This window comes from Barbus barbus (genome assembly GCF_936440315.1).
Source record: "Barbus barbus genome assembly, chromosome: 1".
NCBI lineage: Eukaryota > Metazoa > Chordata > Actinopteri > Cypriniformes > Cyprinidae > Barbus > Barbus barbus.
Window position 1 is genome coordinate 17332559 of NC_136729.1, and position 20382 is coordinate 17352940.

At 39.4% G+C, this 20382-nt stretch overlaps 1 protein-coding gene across 1 annotated transcript in view; it reads left to right on the forward strand.

Moving 5' to 3' along the window:
* The window catches only part of LOC306847853 (talin-2-like), a 55437-nt gene that overhangs the window by 21867 nt on the left and 13188 nt on the right, over positions 1-20382 (forward strand). Inside the window, exons 3-32 of the mRNA XM_079382041.1 lie at positions 1-167; positions 511-608; positions 1630-1759; positions 2460-2612; positions 3358-3500; positions 3887-4014; positions 4273-4336; positions 4482-4586; positions 8789-8944; positions 9085-9186; positions 9395-9471; positions 9833-10013; positions 10229-10342; positions 11463-11571; positions 11685-11893; positions 12312-12410; positions 12489-12656; positions 12749-13043; positions 13564-13730; positions 14171-14299; positions 14411-14524; positions 14630-14743; positions 14859-14993; positions 15347-15475; positions 15598-15700; positions 18907-19115; positions 19444-19563; positions 19777-19974; positions 20056-20195; positions 20284-20377. Of these exons, the coding sequence (XP_079238167.1) occupies positions 32-167; positions 511-608; positions 1630-1759; positions 2460-2612; positions 3358-3500; positions 3887-4014; positions 4273-4336; positions 4482-4586; positions 8789-8944; positions 9085-9186; positions 9395-9471; positions 9833-10013; positions 10229-10342; positions 11463-11571; positions 11685-11893; positions 12312-12410; positions 12489-12656; positions 12749-13043; positions 13564-13730; positions 14171-14299; positions 14411-14524; positions 14630-14743; positions 14859-14993; positions 15347-15475; positions 15598-15700; positions 18907-19115; positions 19444-19563; positions 19777-19974; positions 20056-20195; positions 20284-20377 (4119 nt within the window). The 5' untranslated portion in view covers positions 1-31. The remainder of the gene's footprint in view (positions 168-510; positions 609-1629; positions 1760-2459; positions 2613-3357; positions 3501-3886; positions 4015-4272; positions 4337-4481; positions 4587-8788; positions 8945-9084; positions 9187-9394; positions 9472-9832; positions 10014-10228; positions 10343-11462; positions 11572-11684; positions 11894-12311; positions 12411-12488; positions 12657-12748; positions 13044-13563; positions 13731-14170; positions 14300-14410; positions 14525-14629; positions 14744-14858; positions 14994-15346; positions 15476-15597; positions 15701-18906; positions 19116-19443; positions 19564-19776; positions 19975-20055; positions 20196-20283; positions 20378-20382) is intronic.

Genomic DNA, 20382 nt, shown 5'->3' on the forward strand with positions numbered 1-20382 from the left:
GTGCAGAATCTGTAATCCATAAACCGGCAGGATGGTGGCGCTGTCTCTGAAGATCTGTGTGAGACAGTGTAATGTGGTGAAGACGATGCAGTTTGAGCCATCAACGGCTGTGTACGATGCATGCCGGTACATCAGAGAGAGGGTTCCAGAAGCCCAGACAGGACAAGGTGGGATACCTTTCTTTCTATGTTTTTCTGTAGTATATCTATGGAAGGCCATTTCCGCCACTGAATAACAAAAAAAAAGGTAATTTTTCTCGCATTTCTGACACTTTTTTTTTTTTTTCCTCAGAATTGCAAGTTTAGAATTGTGATATAAACTTGCAATTGCGAGTTAAGTCAGAATTGTGAGGAAAAAAAGTTGCAATACCCTTTTTATTTTATTTTTTATTCGGTGGCAGAAATGGGCTTCCATTACATTATCAATGTTTACAGTGATTGTAAATCAAGTTGCTTTAGTTATATCATTTTGCCAAGTACAAGTTCTAATACAGTGTCTGTTGTTTCTCAGCTTCAGAATATGGGCTGTTTCTGTCCGATGAAGACCCCCGGAAAGGCATCTGGCTGGAAGGAGGCCGGACGCTGGACTATTACATGCTGAGAAATGGGGTAAGGCCTTTGATCTTCTGTTTCTCTCTATTTTGCAAGCTCCTGTCAAATGTTCTGTGACATGTCTTTGCACTCTTGTCTTGTTTTGTGATGTGTCTTTGAACACTTTTTTGTGCTGAAAGATGAGAAGAGGTCTTTAAATCTGCTCTTGGTTATTTTTATAGTCTCTGAGCATGTGTGAGAGAGGGGAAAGGCTCCCCTTAGTGTCTACACTTACTAAGACAAGCTACAGCAATGTGATTAAAGACATTTGTCACTGCAGCATGTGGTTTTTGTTTAGGCTTGTGAGTCTCTGTGCTTGTGCAAAGGAGTGTTGTATATAAAGACAAAGGCGAAAGCTTGTTCCCAGGAAGAAATAAAGATGTGTGTGCAGTGTCAATTGAGATGTGTTAAATGAAGATTTCATCAGTAGTGTTTCATCGTTTGTTGATCAAAAGACCTCTTCTTCTCCCTCATACACATGCACAGATGTTCGGCTCTCACAATCACATGTCTTACTTGTCTAATTTGTTGTATTTTGCACGCAAAGAACACTTTATATATCCTCTTGTTTCTGTCTCAAACATATTCACATTCATTATAGCGTTTGCAAGGCAGCACCCAATTTATATTCTTCACTCTGCAATTCTGCAAATAATTCAGCACAAACTGCTTCACATACAGATTCCATTTGAACTTAGTTTTGTAAATAATTTCAGCCTTAGGTTTGTGCTCTATATTTGTAAGCTTTATACTTTAAAAACTGATTTGCTATTGGTCTTGTCTCTTAACTCTATTTGCATGCTAGTTTTTATTGTCTTAACCATTTATAGTCATTTTTGCTTTTGCACAGATTAGATTTTTTTGCTACAGCTGGAAGAAAACAAGACGTACTGAACAGCAAAATAGCTATAATGCAGAATGTCATCCAGAATCAAAGCATAAAACCTAAGCTTTCCTTAAACTTTAACACTATTCATTTGCTGTGATCAGGATACAAATCTAATCAAATCCAATTCCTCTCTCTCTCTCGATCTCCTAGGACATACTGGAGTATAAGAAAAAACTGAGACCTCAGAAGATAAAAATGCTGGATGGAGCAGTAAAGACCATCATGGTGGATGATTCCAAAACTGTGGGAGAGCTGCTGGTCACCATCTGCAGTAGAATAGGTCAGTGATGCTCTTATACTATCTGATAGAACTCTATCAAAGACAGTTACTCTCTCAGATTCTTTTGAGAGGGCATCTGTGGCCATCCTGACTCGCTTGGTTGCCATAGATACAATCATAGGAAACAAAACTATAAACTGTTAGACTTGTGGTATAGTTTTTATTTAAAGTGCAAGGTGACCTGGATTCAAATCCCAGTGTTTTGCACATACCTGTAGATGCAGTTTCATTGGACTGACCAAATATAGACAATGTTTCTGCCATAGCTTTTAAGACATACATTTTTCCCGTATACACACTACTGTTCAAATGTTTGAGGGCATTTCTTTAAAAGAAAGAAAGAATACTTTAAGTCGCAAGGATGAATTAACCTGATCTGTAAAGACATTAATAATGATACAAAAGCTATAAATGCTGTTCTTTTGAATTTTCTATTCATCAAAGTCTCACAAAAGCAAAAATGTATCAGTTTTCACATAAAAAGCAACAAAACTCTTTTCAACATTGATAATGATAGTAAATGTATCTTAAGCACAAAATCAGCGTATTAAAAGGATTTCTGAAGGATCATGTGACACTGAAGACTGGAATAATGGCAGATCAAATAGCATGAGAGTTTTCTTTCAAAAAAACACACAAAAAAATCTTACTTACCACACAGGCCAAGTCTGTAACTATGTCTCATTGCTTCTCTTTCCAGGAATCACAAACTATGAAGAGTACTCTCTCATTCAGGAGGTGGTGGAGGAGAAGAAAGATGAAGGCATGGGCACACTGAAGAAAGACAGAACTCTACTGAGGGAGGAGAGGAAGATGGAGAAGCTCAAAGCTAAACTGCACACAGATGATGACTGTAGGTAACACATCAGTCACCCTATCCAGATAGATATGCTAAATTATTCTCTGGCTGTAGAACTGCTAATTGGGCCACAAAAAGTCAATAAAGTTTAGGTGTAGAATTATTTCAGGGTTATCTTTGCTTCCTGTCCCTCTTACTGGATTATATTTTATTTTCATATTATTTTTCGTATTGCACTTTCGTATTTTATTGTTTTGTGTAGGTTTATTTTGTTATATCTTTCTGTATGCATGCGCGTAAATGCTTGGTGTCAGCAAAATTCTATTTATTGTTGATAGAAATAAATTTTTATTCAGCAAGGAGTCACAGTAAAGACATTTATAATGTTAAAAAGACTTCTATTTCAAATAAATGCTAAAGTTCAATTTCTATTCTTTAGAATCCTGAAAAAAATTTATCCTGGTTTAAACAAAACAATAATAATAATAATAATAATAATAATGTTACTTGAGCACTAAATCAGCATTAGAATGATTTCAGAAGTATCATGTGACACTGATGATGAGTAATGGCTGATGAAAAATTCAGCTTTGCCATAACAGGAATAAATCACATTTTAAAATACAGATTTACATTTAAACTTCAATTGTTTTACTGTATGTTTGATCAAATAAATGCAGCCTTGGTGAGCATGTCTTCTTTCTAAATCACTAACATCTAACTGACCCCAAACATTTCAAGGGTTGTATATCTTTTGTAAACTGTTTTACTATATAAATATTTTCTGTTTTTCTCACAGTAAATTGGTTGGATCATGGACGTACATTTAGAGAACAGGGAGTCGAGGAGAGCGAAACTCTGCTGTTGAGACGAAAGTTTTTCTACTCCGATCAAAATGTGGACTCGCGAGATCCTGTGCAGCTTAATCTGCTCTATGTACAGGTTCGACTCACCTCTTGTCACTTATTATAGTTTACAATAATGTGATGTGAAAGTCATGATGAGCAGCCAACACCCCGGTTTGGCTTCACATCCCTCCCGGAGTGATGTTGTCCTAAATAATGTGTTTCCATGGTTCTTTACTTGCCGGTTCAGTATAATGTAAATAGATTGAAATTCTGTAAATCTCTTATTGACATATGGCCTTAAAAGCCTCTTTAGTGGTGCACAATGCTGTTTTACACATCGTATTGATCCCAAAGTAGTGTAGCCCCTGTTACGTTTTTATAAGCTGTCCTTCTGTCAGGGGTTCGTTTTTCGTTCTGTGATTTATTTTTTTTCCCCAAAGGTTTTGATTAAAAAATGTCTACCTGCATGTGTTTCTCCAGGCACGTGACGACATTCTGAATGGTTCTCATCCCGTGTCGTTTGACAAGGCTTGCGAATTTGGTGGAATTCAAGCACAGATCCAGTTCGGGCCTCATATAGAACATAAACACAAATCTGGATTTCTGGAGTAAGACCACGTCCAAATACTTTCTGTTATAGTACACAGTGTTTACAGCCCCTCTGCTTCATATTAATGAGAAATTATGTGTAAAATCTAGATGTTGTAATGACCATATGCTCCATTTAGTTAATGAGCTTAATATACTCAGATGAAAAGTGCTTGATGCATTTAAATATTTTATGTGTATCATATAACTGTTATGCCTGTTTGCATTTCAGTGTAGTGTCGCTAATCTGCACACTTTGTGCATTTCATTTCGTTCAGCTTGAAGGAATTTCTGCCTAAGGAATACATAAAACAGAGAGGTGCAGAGAAGAAGATCTTTCAGGTGGGTCAGTTTATCCTGCACTTTGTTTATAAATGGATATCATTTTATACATGGTTGTCTGTTTCTTAAACTTCACTATTTGTAAGCAAAGACGTATGAGATAAATTAAGTGGGTAGATGAATAAACGCTTTATGAATTTTACAGGAACATAAGGCTTGTGGTGAAATGACAGAGATTGAAGCCAAAGTGAAGTATGTGAAGCTTGCAAGATCCCTCAGAACATATGGAGTGTCTTTCTTCTTGGTGAAGGTAAAGCGTATATGTGTGTTTGTGTGTGTTGTACTTAGATATACTGTACACTCACTGGTACACCAGGTTGGACCCTCTTTTGCCTTCAGAACTGCCTTAATTATTCTTTGCATAGATTCATCAAGGTGTTGGAAACATTCCTCAGAGATTTTGGTCCATATTGACATGATAGCATCACGCAGTTGCTGCAGATTTGTCGGCTGCACATCCATGATGCGAATCTCTCGTTCCACCACGTCCCAAAGGTGCTCTATTGGATTGAGATCTGGTGACTGTGGAGGCCATTTGAGTAAAGTGAACTCATTGTCATGTTCAAGAAACCAGTCTGAGATGATTTGATCTTTGTGACATGGTGCATTATCCTGCTGGAAGTAGCCATCAGAAGATGGGTACACTGTAGTCATAAAGGGATGGACATGGTACTAAGGGGCCCAAAATGTGCCAAGAAAATATCCCCCACACATTACACCACCAGCCTGAACCGTTGAGACAAGGCAGGATGGTTCCATGCTTTCATATTCTTTACGCCAAATTCTGACCCTACCATCTGAATGTCACAGCAGAAATCGAGACTCGTCAGACCAGGCAACGTTTTTCCAATCTTCAATTGTCCAATTTTTTTCTGTGTGTGAATTGTAGCCTCCGTTTCCTGTTCTTAGCTGACTGGAGCGGCACCCGGTGCGGTCTTCTGCTGTTGTAGCCCATCTGCTTCAGGGTTCAATGTGTTGTGCGTTCAGAGCTAGTATTCTGCATACCTTGGTTGTAATGAGTGGTTATTTGAGTTGTCTTTCTATCATATCTAACCAGTCTGCCCATTCTCCTCGTACATCAACAAGGCATTTTCGTCCACACAACTGCCGCTCACTGGATATTTTCTCTTTTTCGGACCATTCCCTGTAAACCCTAGAGATGGTTGTGCGTGAAAATCCCAGTAGATCAGCAGTTTTTGAAATACTCAGACCAGCCCGCCTGGCACCAACAACCATTCCACGTTCAAAGTCACTTAAATCCCCTTTCTTCCCCATTCTGATGCTCGGTTTGAACTTCAGCAAGTTGTCTTCACCACATCTAGATGCCTAAATGCATTGAGTTGCTGCCATGTGATTGGCTGATTAGCAATTTGTATTACCAAGCAATTGATCAGGTGTACCTAATAAAGTGGCCGGTGAGTATATAATCTGTTTTTTACAGTGGAGATTCCAGACCAGTATTGGGCAGTGATGCATTACTTAGTAATGCGTTACTGTAATTTTGATTATTTTTTAGTAACGGAGTAATTTAACGCGTTATAATTTTCAAAATAATTCGAGTATAGTTACAAGCCGAGGTCTCTATATGTTACCTCGGATAGAATGTGGTGTTTTATCATCTAGATTGTAAAAAGGGTGTAGCACACGCACTGCCGAGTCCAGTGCCAGTGGATTAGATACCTGCACTCCCGCGAGCCCCGACATAACGGAGTGCAGCACGGGACAAGATGGGTGAGTGCTGGTGCGGGCGGGTAGACACTCGTGTTTGTGTGCTGGATGCGGGAGAATAAAATGATTTGCGGGACTCCGGCAAAATAGAAATGTCTAAACATAAAATATCTAAAACAAATAAATTGTCATTCAACTATTGCAAAAAAGCAACAAGAACTAATATAAAATATAAACGATTAACAGGTGCAAGCGAAGGCAGAGTTTCTATTTAGGCTATAACACGTGTTTTAGCAATGTTGATTTCTGGAACGCAATGGCCTGTCAGGAGTGCAGTGCAGCAGCTGCATGCTTTTGTTAAAAATAACAGTGTTTTGTGAATGTGGATGCTTTAATATATATTTATCGGGAGCGTTTATGCTGGAATTTCATAAATTTCATGGATGTAGCCACAGAAAAAGTAACGTTAACTAGTAATGTAACTAATTACTTTTTAAATAAAGTAATCAGGGCCCTTATTCACAAAACATCTTAAGGCTAAAAGTAGCTCATAACTTGCCGGTTTAGGAGAAAATCCTAAATTTAGGACTCCTAAATTTTTGCTTTAAGATTATTTCACAAAACGTTTTAGCGTTAAAACTAGCTCCTAAATCTGTGAAGCGTTAGGAGTAGAGAAGAGGACTCCTAAGTCACTAAGACCAAGTCACAACTATCCTAAAATGGTTATTGCCGGCAATCTGCCTCGGAATTTAAACATTTTGAAACATTTGAGCTTTTAAAAAGGTATCACCTTTGGGTTTGGAGGTTATCCCAACTCCAACTTTTCCTTGAATTATATCCTTTTCATTATCCAGTTGGGCAAAAAGTAACAGCTGTTCTTGCGTCCAGTTTGGTTTTCTTTTACCTTTGCATGTCTTACTATCAGCCGTGATAATTATACTCTGTTAATTAAAAGGCTGTTTATATGCATATCTGCTACGAGAAGCATACATGAGAGGCTGACAATTAGCTGAACATACTTGTTTAATCACTTTAAAATCTTTATTTGAATGTGGCAACTTTTTTTTTTTTGAAACCTTTATTTTAATATGGCAACATAACATCGTGCGCTACAATATTTCTATGAATGTATCTCTGACAGAGACCCCTATCAGCCAATCACTGTGTGCATAGCTAGTAAGCATGCTGACATCATCCATAGCAACGAGGTCAACCCCTCCCTTACTCTTAGCTTAAGACTTCTCTGTATTCTTTAATAAAAGTTTGACTCAGCAGCTTTGTGAATAGGTTTTAAGAGAGAACTCTTAGCAAAAAACTTGTACTGCAGTTTAGGAGAACTCTTAGTGGTAAGATATAAAATGTTTTGTTAATACGGGCCCAGTACCGTAAAGTGATTACTTTGAAAATGTAATTAAGTTACTGATTACTCCTTTTAAGAGTAACTTGCCCAACACTGCATGTCTGTGCAGTCTATTCACTTCACTTTGTTTTTGTTTTTCTTGTGTTTTGTGTTTTGTTACGATTAAAAAACCCGAGGTGGCTATTCAGATTTCTTGACTAGGGATACCCATATGGACACTCTGTTTTCTTATGTGTTTGCCTTAAAGTCATATTTATTATTTAGCTCACATATTGTAAAGATGTTTTTGAGATCAGCAGTCCTGAGTCACAATGCCACAGACAGTTTGCTTTCATCATCTGAGAGGAATTCCACCTCCGGAATGATTCCATCTATTCAATGCCACCGGCCCCCACCCACCCCCTCGTTCCTGGCCGGTGGTGATCTGCATGATTCATGGAGTGATTACAGTTCAGCTCTGCTTGAGTTGTAAAGTTAAGGTGGAGCAGATGTGCTTGTGCTTAAAATAAAGATCGCAAGTTTTGTTTTTTTGTTCTAGTTTTTATTTATCTCATATGACCAACATAATTATTCGCTGTATTCATAAACTCAGACTATTTCCAGGTTGTTGTTTGTTTCTGGGAATTAGTGGTAAATACATTTGTGCAAAAAGCTAAAATTAGAAAAATTGGCTGTACAACTCTAAACTCAGACAGGACAGCAAAGCTCATTTTATCCATCTGCTGACAGCTCTGAGAAAGAAAAAGTGTGGAAACAGAAGAAGCATGATAAGCTTAAGAGAATCTGACAGGATACAGGAAGAATGTTATGCGGAATAGGTGTGAAAAAAATTGGTAAACAGCTTTATTTTTCTGAAGATAATGAATTGAACTTTTTTTTTCTTTCTTGCTGTGTTTGATTTTGTGGTAACGCTACTTAAAGCCTTTATGTATAATACATTATAAAGGTATGTATGTTATATCTTTTCATAAATAATTGTAAGTTAAAATGCATTGTAATATGTGAATGTTTGTTTATAATTTATTATACTTACTAAAACTGCAACAATGAATGGGTAAGTATTATAGGCCCGGTTTCACAGACAGGGCATAGGTTAAGCCAGGATTTGGCCATAGTTCAATTAGGACAATTAAGTAGCTTTTATAAGTATGCCTTGGATAAAAACATTACTGGTGTGCATCTTGTGGCAAAACAATGAATCTGACATATTTTAAGATCACTCAGTGCAAGTTTCTTTCAGCTGAAATAGCCCAGACATGCATTTTAGTCTTGGACTAGGCTTAAGCCTGGTCTATGAAACCGGGGGATAATGTATTACCGTATGCATTATAAAGTGCATTACAAGTCATAATCAGTGCATTAAAACTACATTTATAATATATATATATATAAGGGATATAAGTGTTACTGATTTTGTTCCTCAGGAAAAAATGAAAAGTAAAAATAAGCTGGTTCCAAGGCTGCTGGGTATAACCAAAGAATCGGTGATGCGAGTGGATGAGAAAACCAAAGATGTGGTTCAGGAGTGGCCACTTACTACAGTGAAAAGATGGGCCGCCTCACCTAAGAGCTTTACACTGGTACTTGCACAACACACATATTCTTTCAGACTTTACATTTGACTTTCAGATGGCTCAAATAGCTCAGGTGCACCTCCTGTGTATGTATATGTATATATGTAAATGTATATATTTGTGTATTACTCTGTGCCCATATACAGGATTTCGGGGAGTATCAGGAGAGCTACTACTCAGTTCAGACCACCGAGGGGGAGCAGATATCTCAGCTTATAGCTGGTTACATCGATATCATTCTCAAGAAGGCCAGTATTAACTCCTTTAATTGTTTTTCCCTCATGAAATATTCAACATTTTGTTGTTTCATGTGCTTTCCTGAATGAGATCCTCCTGGATTGCGAATGCTTTTCATACGTTAACAGTGTTCAGAAAACAGTATGCACAGTGTTACCAGATTAAACCTTATGTAAAAGTTTGTATAAAGTGTTTATTCACTTCTGTCTGGCCCTACAGAAACAAAGCAAAGACCGCTTTGGTTTAGAGGGAGATGAGGAGGCCACCATGTTAGAGGAATCAGTTTCTCCGAAAAAGTAAGACATGCAGAAATTGAGTCGGCAGTGATAAGAACCGTATTTCCTTTCAAGGTTTTGTCATTTCTTGCCAGTTGTCTTTGGAAATACTTTTGTAATCAGACCAGTACAGCATTACAGGAAAGTCATGCTGGAAAAGCAACCTTATCTCAGACTCTATTTATCTAGATTGAGCTGAGGTTACCTGTTCCACACACTGTTTCAATACTCAGCCTGTTTTAATGTGTAGGCGTCTTCTCTTCTTGAATAAACCCTGAGTGTTGTAGTACAAAAACAAAAACCTTTTTACTTGTGCATTTCTGTGTAATTCCCTCTATCTTTATATGCTGTTTCATATAAACATCTTATACATCTTTCACAGATCTACTATATTGCAGCAGCAGTTTAACCGTGTCGGACAGGCAGAGCATGGCTCTGTGGCGTTGCCTGGGATTTTGAGGTCAGGTTCTGTCAGCCCAGAAACGCTGAACATGGGCATCATGCCCTCTCCACAACAACAGATCACCACTGGACAGATGCATCTTGGACATATGCCACCACTGGTGAGTCTACATATACAAATGCTCATGTTCATGGACCAATTAATCAGCAAAGTTCATAATTTGTCCAGTATTTGACCTCATATTGCACCATGCTGTCTAGCAGCATATCAACATCAGCCCCTACATAATGCATTGAGGTTGATCAGCAGCTGTCACAGTTTAGACCTGTTGGTGGATTAATGTGTAATTTTTGCCCTCCTTAATTGGGTGATCAGAGTGCAGCCCAGCAGGCTCTCGTGGGAACCATTAACACCAGTATGCAAGCGGTGCAGCAGGCACAGTCAGATCTAGAGAAGGTGGAAGAGCTGCCACCACTTGGAGATGATATGGTGAGAAAATGCATACATGACATTTTACTACTCTCTTTTTTTTGTTGTTAACAACTGTTCATTGATTTTTTTTCCGGGAATAGTAGCCCAAAACAAAAAGCAGCTGTACAAATCCAGAATCCACCCCACCCCCCCGGCAGACCCCCAAAATATAATAAAACAATTAAGTAAGCAAAATAAAATAAAATAAACAATAATAAATTAATATTAATGGATAAATAACTAACAATAAAATTATTTATACAAAGATTTTAGAAAAGATGACACAACATCAAAAGCCAAATCCACAGCCTTCACACTAGATCCATGTATACAAGAAGTTGAGAGTTCCATCGAGATAATGTCCAAAAGATACACAGTCCAGGTTCGTCTGTCCATTGTGTGAGGAGGATTCCAACAGTTGACTAGCAATTTTTTGCTGCTGTGTGAAAACCCATGGTTTAGCGCGATCTGAGGAGAGCCTATAGGCAACGCGCCTATCGTGATCTGCGACGACTTTCTTTTGTTCTCTCATCTCTGTGAGATCCAGTTTAGAGCATAGCGACTGAACAACTGACATGTGAGAAGCGAACTTGTTCCGCATCGCCGTCAACTCAGTTCTTAGAATGTCCTCAAAGTGTGTAACAATATTCGCCATATTGTCCATCATATCACTTGAGTTCGGTGGCTTGGATTTCTTCTTAATCGGAGAAACGGACATAAACAACTCCTGCTGTTTCCGATTGTATGCCATCAGGGAAAGTATTATTAATGAATAAAACTTAAAATAAAACAAAAAAAATCAGCAAAAAGGGGCCAAACGTACGGAGCTCTACTCAAGTGCGACTAGGTTCATGAGCACGTCATGTGACTCCCCTACTACTCTCTTGTACCTATCACCAATGTTTTGTTTTATGAGATGATATGGTGAGAAAATGCATACATGTCACTTCGCATTTATTTTCCTGTATCCATTACCGATATTATATTTTATTTCATTTTATTTTAAAAGTGAATTTTGTGAGGATGTAGTAAGGAAGTGCACACAATTTTTGACTCTCTATACCTATTACAATTTTATTTTATTTTTACTTGTACGTTTTATTTTTATTACCTTTTATTTGTATTTAATTTTTTTCAGGCTTCTAAAATGTGGATTCAGAACAAGATGGATGAGTCCAAGCATGATATTCACTCTCAGGTGGACGCTATTACTGCTGGAACTGCCTCTGTGGTTAATCTTACTGCTGGTAAAGCCTTGACTCTATTAAAATGTACTCAATTAGTAAAATGTCAAATTAAGAGCTTTAAGTTTCATCTGCAAAATAGTGATTTGACTGAGTTTTGCTATTGTATCTCCCAGGGGACCCGACAGACACGGATTATACAGCGGTAGGCTGTGCAATCACCACCATCTCCTCTAATCTGACGGAGATGTCAAAAGGTGTGAAGCTGCTGGCGGCTCTGATGGAGGATGAGGTGGGTAGTGGACAGGACCTCATGAGGGCTGCCAGGACCCTCACCGGAGCTGTATCTGACCTGCTTAAAGCTGTGGAGCCTACATCAGGAGAGGTGCGAGCAAAGAATGAGCTGCGATTAATCATTATCTGTCATTTTGATGGATTGTGTAGAACATTTTCTCTAATTCTTTTCATTTTTCCAAAATTTATATAAAAATGCCATTTACATTTCTGTATCTGTATAGTTTCATCCTGAGATACACAAATATGATTAAAATAATTATTTTCACTTTTTAATATCTATTTTCTTTTGTTAAAGCCAAATGTATTTTCAGATTTAGTTTTTTTTTTATTATTTTGATTTGGTAAATTGTATTTTTTTTATATTTCATTATTAAATTGAATCATAATTCAACTGACTTACACTACCATCAGCTCATCTTTATTTATATAGAACTTTATACACTACCGCTGTTATAAAAAAGCATCTTCACAGGAAAATAACAATCAGAGATTGTTTTCTCATGCAGCCACGACAGACGGTTCTGACTGCAGCCGGCAGCATTGGTCAAGCCAGTGGAGATTTGCTTAGACAGATTGGAGAGAATGAAATGGACGAGCGCTTCCAGGTACACCGGTGTCTTTTAAGGAACATGATGTAAATTTGTGTTTTTATCGCCCTGAGTGTATGTGTGCATGTGTTTCAGGATGTCTTAATGAACCTAGCTAAAGCCGTGGCTAATGCAGCAGCCATGATGGTTCTGAAGGCCAAGAATGTGGCACAGGTTTCTGAAGACAGCGTCTTGCAGAACAGGGTTATTGCAGCTGCGACCCAGTGTGCCCTCTCCACTTCCCAACTAGTGGCCTGTGCCAAGGTGGCATTCAAAATGCACATGTTTCTAATCCAGATTGATTAAAAGAAAAGAAAAAAAAGCTGAGTATAACCATTTTTGTGTTTGTGTATCAGGTTGTGAGTCCCACTATCAGCTCCCCTGTGTGTCAAGAGCAGCTGATTGAAGCAGGGAAGCTGGTGGATCGTTCAGTGGAAGGTTGTGTGAAGGCCTGTCTGTCAGCTACCAGTGATGGAGAGCTTCTCAAGGCCGTCAGCGCAGCGGCTGGTATCGTCACACAGGCTCTCAGTGACCTACTCACACACGTGAGGAACTACGCCACACGTGGGGAACCCATTGGACGCTACGACCAGGCCACAGACACCATCATGACAGTTACAGAGAGTATTTTCTGCAGCATGGGTGATGCTGGTAAGATGAGTACATATTTTACACTTCCATTCAATAGTTTGGAGTGGATAAGGCTTTTTTATGATTTGTAAATTATCCTATGCTCAGTGCTGCATTTATTTGATTAAAATATAGTAAAAACAGTTCTATTGCAAAATATTATTACAATTTAAAATAACTTTTTTCTGTTTTAATTTATTTTAAAATGTAATTTATTCCTGTGATTGCAAAGCTGAATTTTCAGCAGCCATTACTCCAGTCTTCAGTGTCACATGATCCTTCAGAAATTATTCTAAAATGCTGATCTGGTATTCAAGAAACATTTCTTATTGTAAATGCTAAACTGAAACTGTGATGTTTTGAATATTTATTTGAAATGCGTCTTTTGTATTATTATAAATGTCTTTACTTTCACTTTTAATGCATCCTTGCAGAATAATTGTAAAAAAAAAAAAAAAAAACCTACTGACTCTAGTGTCATTTTATTTGCTTAGCTCCTCTATGCTGTGTAATAATAGAGTTTTACTATTCTCCTCCGTAGGTGAGATGGTACGACAGGCACGGGTTCTTGCCCAGGCGACCTCTGACCTGGTGAATGCCATGAGATCAGATGCTGAGGTGGAGGTGGATGTGAGCAACTCCAAGAAGCTTCTTGCAGCTGCTAAACTGCTTGCAGATGCCACTGCTCGAATGGTTGAGGCTGCAAAGGTGGATTAGCAAACCTAAATGTACAATGTTCTGTACCAGTAGATACATTTTTTTTGCTGCAATTCTGCTGTAATTGAGAACTTTTATTTTAATTAGCAAAAACTATTAAAGTACTCTTAAGTACTAATAAAATGCCAATATGATAGTAATATGCATGCTATTAAGCAACTAGTTTGTGAATAGTATTCCCTAATCTAAAGTATAAAAATTTAGGCCCTAGTGGGCCCGACCCCAGGCCCCCATTGAGAACCACTGTCCTATACCAGTTAAATAATATATATTAAACCTAGCTCTTACAAATGCTTGCATATTTTATAAGATTTAGACATTTGTGCACTATGAAGCATTTCCCACAAGTTATTTTGAGCATCTCTCTGTTTAGTAATCTGGGATCTAATAGACAAGCAGTAGACTTGTTACATGTCTGTGTGTGTGTTTAGGGAGCTGCTGCATATCCTGAAAATGAAGACCAGCAGCAGAAGCTCCGGGAGGCTGCGGAGGGGCTGCGTGTGGCCACAAACGCGGCTGCACAAAACGCCATCAAGAAGAAACTCATAACAAGACTGGAGGTCAGTGAATTACTTAAGATTTTGATTATGAGAAAAATAATTGAATTTAGACAGGACTACGTGTGATCTACGCAAGGAAAACGCTACACTGTGTCTGCTTTGTTTTTCCAGAACGCTGCTAAACAAGCTGCTGCTGCTGCAACTCAAACCATTGCGGCATCCCAGAATGCAGCAGCCTCTAACAAGAACACTGCTGCCCACCAGCAACTTGTTCAAAGCTGCAGGGTTTGTATAATTTTTGGGGGGGAATTTCCAAATAAGTGGTAGTAATGATAGTCCTGCTGTTGTGTTTATAACTGTGTTTATATTCTCTGTGTTCATGTGCGTTAGGCTGTTGCTGACCACATTCCTCAGCTGGTGCAGGGAGTGAGGGGCAGTCAGGGTCAGCCAGAGGATGGTAGTGCCCAACTTGCCCTCATCATTGCCAGCCAGAACTTCCTTCAGGTAACCATCAGTCCTTTCACTGATGCTAACCACCTGTCACTCATCTGATAACATCACTCTTCTTTAAAAGTGCTCTTTGATTGCTAAAATGTCTAATTCCATGTTTGTCTTCCAGCCTGGAAGTAAGATGGTGTCTTCAGCGAAGTCGTCTGTGCCGACTGTGACGGATCAGGCAGCAGCCATGCAACTTGGACAGTGTGCAAAGAACCTGGCCACCTGCCTGGCTGAACTCCGCACTGCAGCACAGACGGTACTGATTCTGTCGCCTCTCACATGTATTTAATGAGTAGACTATCCAAAATTGAAGACTGTCCTTTACTTACCCTAGTGGCATTCCAAACCTTGATGACTTTCTTTTGTGGAACAAAAAGAAGATATTTTGAAGAATATTGGTAAACAAGCAGTTTCAGTTGCCATTTACGTTCACTGTATGGACAAAAATACAATGGAAGTCAATGTGAACTGAAACGGTTTGGTTACCAACATTCTTCTAAATATCTTATTTTCTGTTACGGGTTTGGATTGACATGAGGGTGAGTGAATGACAAAATGTTAATTTTTGTCTAAACGATCCCTTAATCAATCCCGTCATGTGATATCTAGGCTCATGAGGCGTGCGGCCCCATGGAGATCGACTCTGCCCTCATTGCTGTGCAGACGCTTAATAATGAACTCCACGATGCAAAAATGGCAGCTTCCGAGGGACAGCTGAAACCTTTACCTGGGGAATCAGTGAGACCCATTTAATATCAATGATACTATTATTTTATAATTGAAAAAATATATATATTTTCAACGTAGACTGAAGTGTGAATTATGCATTCGTTTGATGTCATTTAATTTTTGTGGTTTAGTTGGAAAAATGCACTCAGGATCTGGGTGGCACATCTAAGGCTGTTGGCTCCTCAATGGCCCAACTGCTTACCTGTGCAGCACAGGGAAATGAGCATTACACCGGTAATACACCCACTCTCATATGCAACACGTTTATTTGGCTAAATGGGGACATATCTTGCAGCTGTTCTTTTATGTAAAGCTAATTATAATTAATAACCCTAGCCCTAAATGTTAAGATTTTTTGAAAAAAAAAAAGTTGTAATTTATATTTGAGGATGATCTAAGATGGCGCTACAGTGCTTTGTTCTTCAGTGTTTGTACAGTTTTTTTGTTTTTCCTGTTTTTTTTTTTTTTTTTTTTTTTTTTTTTCTCAAATACGATCAGTTTTACCAGTGACAACCTGCTGAACATTCGGCAGAACATACCACAAAATACCACAATTTTGATTATTTGGACGTTTTGCTGGATTTGTAGTTGGCGAAGCGTTTTAGAACGGCGTTGCCTAACATCCATCTAGTGAATCTCCGCTCTCTACCCAACAAAACGGACAAACTCCTCCTCCTCTCCCGGACAAACAAGGATTTTTCTAACTCCGCTGCTCTGTGTTTCACGGAAACCTGGCTGAATGGCGGCATACCGGACAGCGCGCTACATCTGGCTAACTTCCAGCTGATCAGAGCAGATCGCGACGTGGAATCAACGGGGAAATCGCGCGGCAGCGGGACGTGCTTTTACATCAATGAGAGGTGGTGTACAGATGTAACTGTGTTAAAGAAGATGTGCTGTTCAGATCTAGAAACACTCTTCGTTAACTGCAAGCCGTTCTATTTGTTCTATTTGGAGATTTGTTCGTTCATTCAGACAGTACATCACATGTCACACCAGAGACAGTAATATATTGGATCACTGTTACACAGCGATAAAGGACTCATATCACTCTGTCCCACGAGCAGCTTTAGGACTCTCTGATCACTGTCTTGTTCATCTCATACCGACCTACAGGCAGAAACTTAAATCTGCAAAACCTGCATTAAGAACTGTTAAAAGATGGATTAATGAAACAGAGCGGGATTTACAAGCCTGTTTCTCTCTCACTGATTGGTCTGATTTTGAAGCTGCTGCAAACGATCTGGACGAGCTCACAGAGACTGTAATATCTTATATCAGTTTCTGTGAGGATATGTGCATTCCTACCAGGACTCATCTAATCTACAACAATGACAAACCATGGTTCACTACAAAACTCAGACAGCTCCGTCAGGCCAAAGAAGATGCTTACAGAAAAGGGGGATAAAGTCTTGTATAAACAGGCCAAATACACACTGGAAAAGGAGATCAAGTGGCAAAGAGGAATTATTCTGGCAAGCTAAGGAACAAATTCTCTTCCAGTGATTCTGCTTCAGTATGGAAAGGTATGAAAGATATCACCAGTTACAAGACACCATCCCCCAGCACTTTGGATAATCAACAACTGGCAGGCGACCTGAATGAGTTCTTCTGCAGGTTTGAAAAAACACCCCACACCCGCCCTGAACACCTCTCCACACAACCATTCACACCTTCAGCAACCCCCCTCTCCCCCACACCTACAATTCAGATAAGTGAAGATGGCGTGCGCCAGGTCTTCAGAAAGAACAAAAGAAGGACAGCACCAGGCCCAGATGGTGTGTCACCAACCTGCCTAAAAACCTGTGCTGACCAGCTGACCCCCATCTTCACACAGATCTTCAACATATCACTGGAGCTGGATCAACAGATCACATGAGTCCCCTCATGCTTCAAACGCTCCACCATCATCCCCGTCCCAAAGAAACCCAAAATTACTGGACTTAATGACTACAGACCTGTGGCTCTAATGTCTGTGGCCATGAAATCATTTGAAAGACTGGTTTTGACTTATCTGAAGGCCTCCACTGGACCCTCTGCAGTTTGCCTACAGAGCGAACAAGTCTGTGGATGATGCAGTCAACATGGGACTGCACTTCATCCTGCAGCATTTGGACAGACCAGGGACTTATGTGAGGATCCTGTTCGTAGACTTCGATCCTGTTCGTAGCTCTCCGTCCCCACCTCCGTCTGTCAGTGGATCACCAGCTTCCTGACAGACAGAAGCAGTTAGTAAATCTTGGTAAATTCACATCCAGCACTCGTACCATCAGCACTGGAGCTCTTTAGGGCTGTGTTCTCTCCCCACTGCTCTTCTCCCTCTACACCAACGACTGCACATCTAAAGACCCCTCTGTCAAGCTCCTTAAGTTTGCAGATGACACCACACTGATCGGCCTCATACAGGACAGTGACGAGTCTGCTTACAGACAGGAGGTTAAGGAGCTGGCTGTCTGGTGCAGACTTAACAACCTGGAGCTTAACGCTCAAAATTGTGGAGATGATCATGGACTTCAGGAGAAACCCACCTGCTCTCCCCCCACTCACCATTATGAACAGGACTGTGACTGCAGTGGAGTCATTCAGATTCCTGGGCACCACAATTTCTCAGGATCTGAAGTGGGACAATCACATTGAGTCCATTGTGAAAAAGGCCCAGCAGAGGTTGTACTTCCTTCGCCTGCTGAGGAAGTTCAACCTGCCACAGGACTTGCTGAAACAGTTTAACTTCGCTATCATTGAATCCATCCTTTGCACTTCATTAACTGTCTGGTTCAGCTCAGCTACCAAATCTGACCTCAGAAGACTACAGAGGGTGGTCCGGACTGCTCAGCGAATCATTGGTACAACCCTCCCCACTCTCCAAGAACTGTACTCATCCAGAGTGAGCAAAAGGGCTGGCAAAATCACTCTGGACCCCTCACATACAGCACACTCCCTCTTTGAACTGTTGCCGTCTGGTCGACGCTACAGAGCTCTGAGAACCAGAACAGCCAGACATAGGAACAGTTTCTTCCCTCAGGCAATCCATCTCATGAACACTTGACACTAAACGTGGAACACACAACTGTATTATACATTATTTATTCACCACACATACTTTTTACATTTCAAATTTGCACATATCAGACCTGTACACACATAATTGTCTATATTATATATTGTGTTTTTGCTGTTTTGTACATTTGCCTATTTGTATATTATTCTTTTATTATCTGTCCTGTCCTGTTGCTATCTTTCTGTTGCACTGTGGAGCATCTGTCACTATAACAAATTCCTCGTATGTGTAAACATACCTGGCCAATAAAGCTCATTCTGATCTAGTGGTTTTGTCAAATGAAGTTAACCTCCAGGGACTGTTTTGTTCCCTACAATATAGCTAAACAAACAAACATGCATTCTGGTTCACACACACTCCCATGAATTGTATGTGTTCGCAGGTGTAGCTGCCAGTGAAACTGCCCAGGCTCTTAAGACATTAGCACAGGCTGCGAGGGGTGTTGCTGCCACCTCATCAGACCCTGCTGGAGCTGCAGCCATGTTAGATTCTGCTCGCGAGGTCATGGAAGGATCAGCTAAACTAATTTCTGAAGCCAAGGAGGCGCTGGTTGCTCCTGGTGATGCAGAGATACAACAAAGGCTAGCGCAGGTGAGGGGGGAAAGAGAAGAACATTAAACTAAATTCATCATTTAACAGGTGTTATTCTTCATAATACTGAATTTCAAAATAAACTATTTTTGATCAATTTAAAGCAATTTAAAAGAAATATTATCTTAAAGATTTTATATATATTTTATATATAAAAAATCTTTAAGATAATAAAATATAATTATAATATATATATATTATAATTATAATATATATATAATTATATAAAATATAATTATATATATATATATATTTATTTATTTATTTATTTATTTATTTTATATTTATTTTAAATATTTAGGTGTGTTTCTCTTGTTTTGTGTGTTAGGTAGCTAAGGCTGTGTCCCACTCACTGAATGCATGTGTGAACTGTCTACCTGGACAAAAGGATGTTGATATGGCTCTGAAAAGCATCGGAGAAGCTAGCAAAAAACTACTTGTAGAGACGGTGAGTTACAAACAAGGACTTTTTTTTTTTTTTTTTTGTCATCACCTAATATGCTACATTCCAATTCATGAAACTGCTCCACAAATATTGTAACTTGAAAGTTTATTCTGTCCCTTAATGTACTCTCACTGTCCTCAAAATAGTGCATGCATAAATTATTGAATGTACACAGCTGAGTGTTTTGTTGCTTTATTTATTTATTTTATTTTGCAGCTCCCTCCATGCAGTAAGACCTTCCAGGAGGCTCAGAGTGACCTGAACCAGACTGCAGCCGATCTGAATCAGTCTGCAGGTGATGTGGTCCATGCCTCTAGAGGGACCACTATCCAGCTTGCAGATGCTTCTGGAAAGTTCAGTGAGGACTTTGATGAGTTTCTGGATGCTGGCATTGAGATGGCCGGCCACACCCAGGTATGATATGTGGAGCATGAACATGAAAATGTGGATAAGTCTTCCTTTTCCTGAAATAATAAGTCATATTTGGTTGTTTAGAGTAAGGATGATCAAATACAAGTGATTGGGAATTTGAAGAACATCTCAATGGCCTCCAGTAAGCTGCTGTTGGCTGCCAAGTCTTTATCGGTGGACCCTGCAGCAGGCAGTGCAAAGAACCTGCTCGCTGCTGCTGCGAGGTACTTCACCCCATGTTTATTTATGCATGTTTTATATATGCTGTTGTTTATGTCTTTTAACCTTCTCTCTCACTGCGTGTTTATTCAGAACGGTGACTGACAGCATCAATCAGCTGATTACGCTGTGTACCCAGAATGCCCCAAGACAGAGGGAATGTGACAATGCTCTAAGAGAGCTTGAGGTATT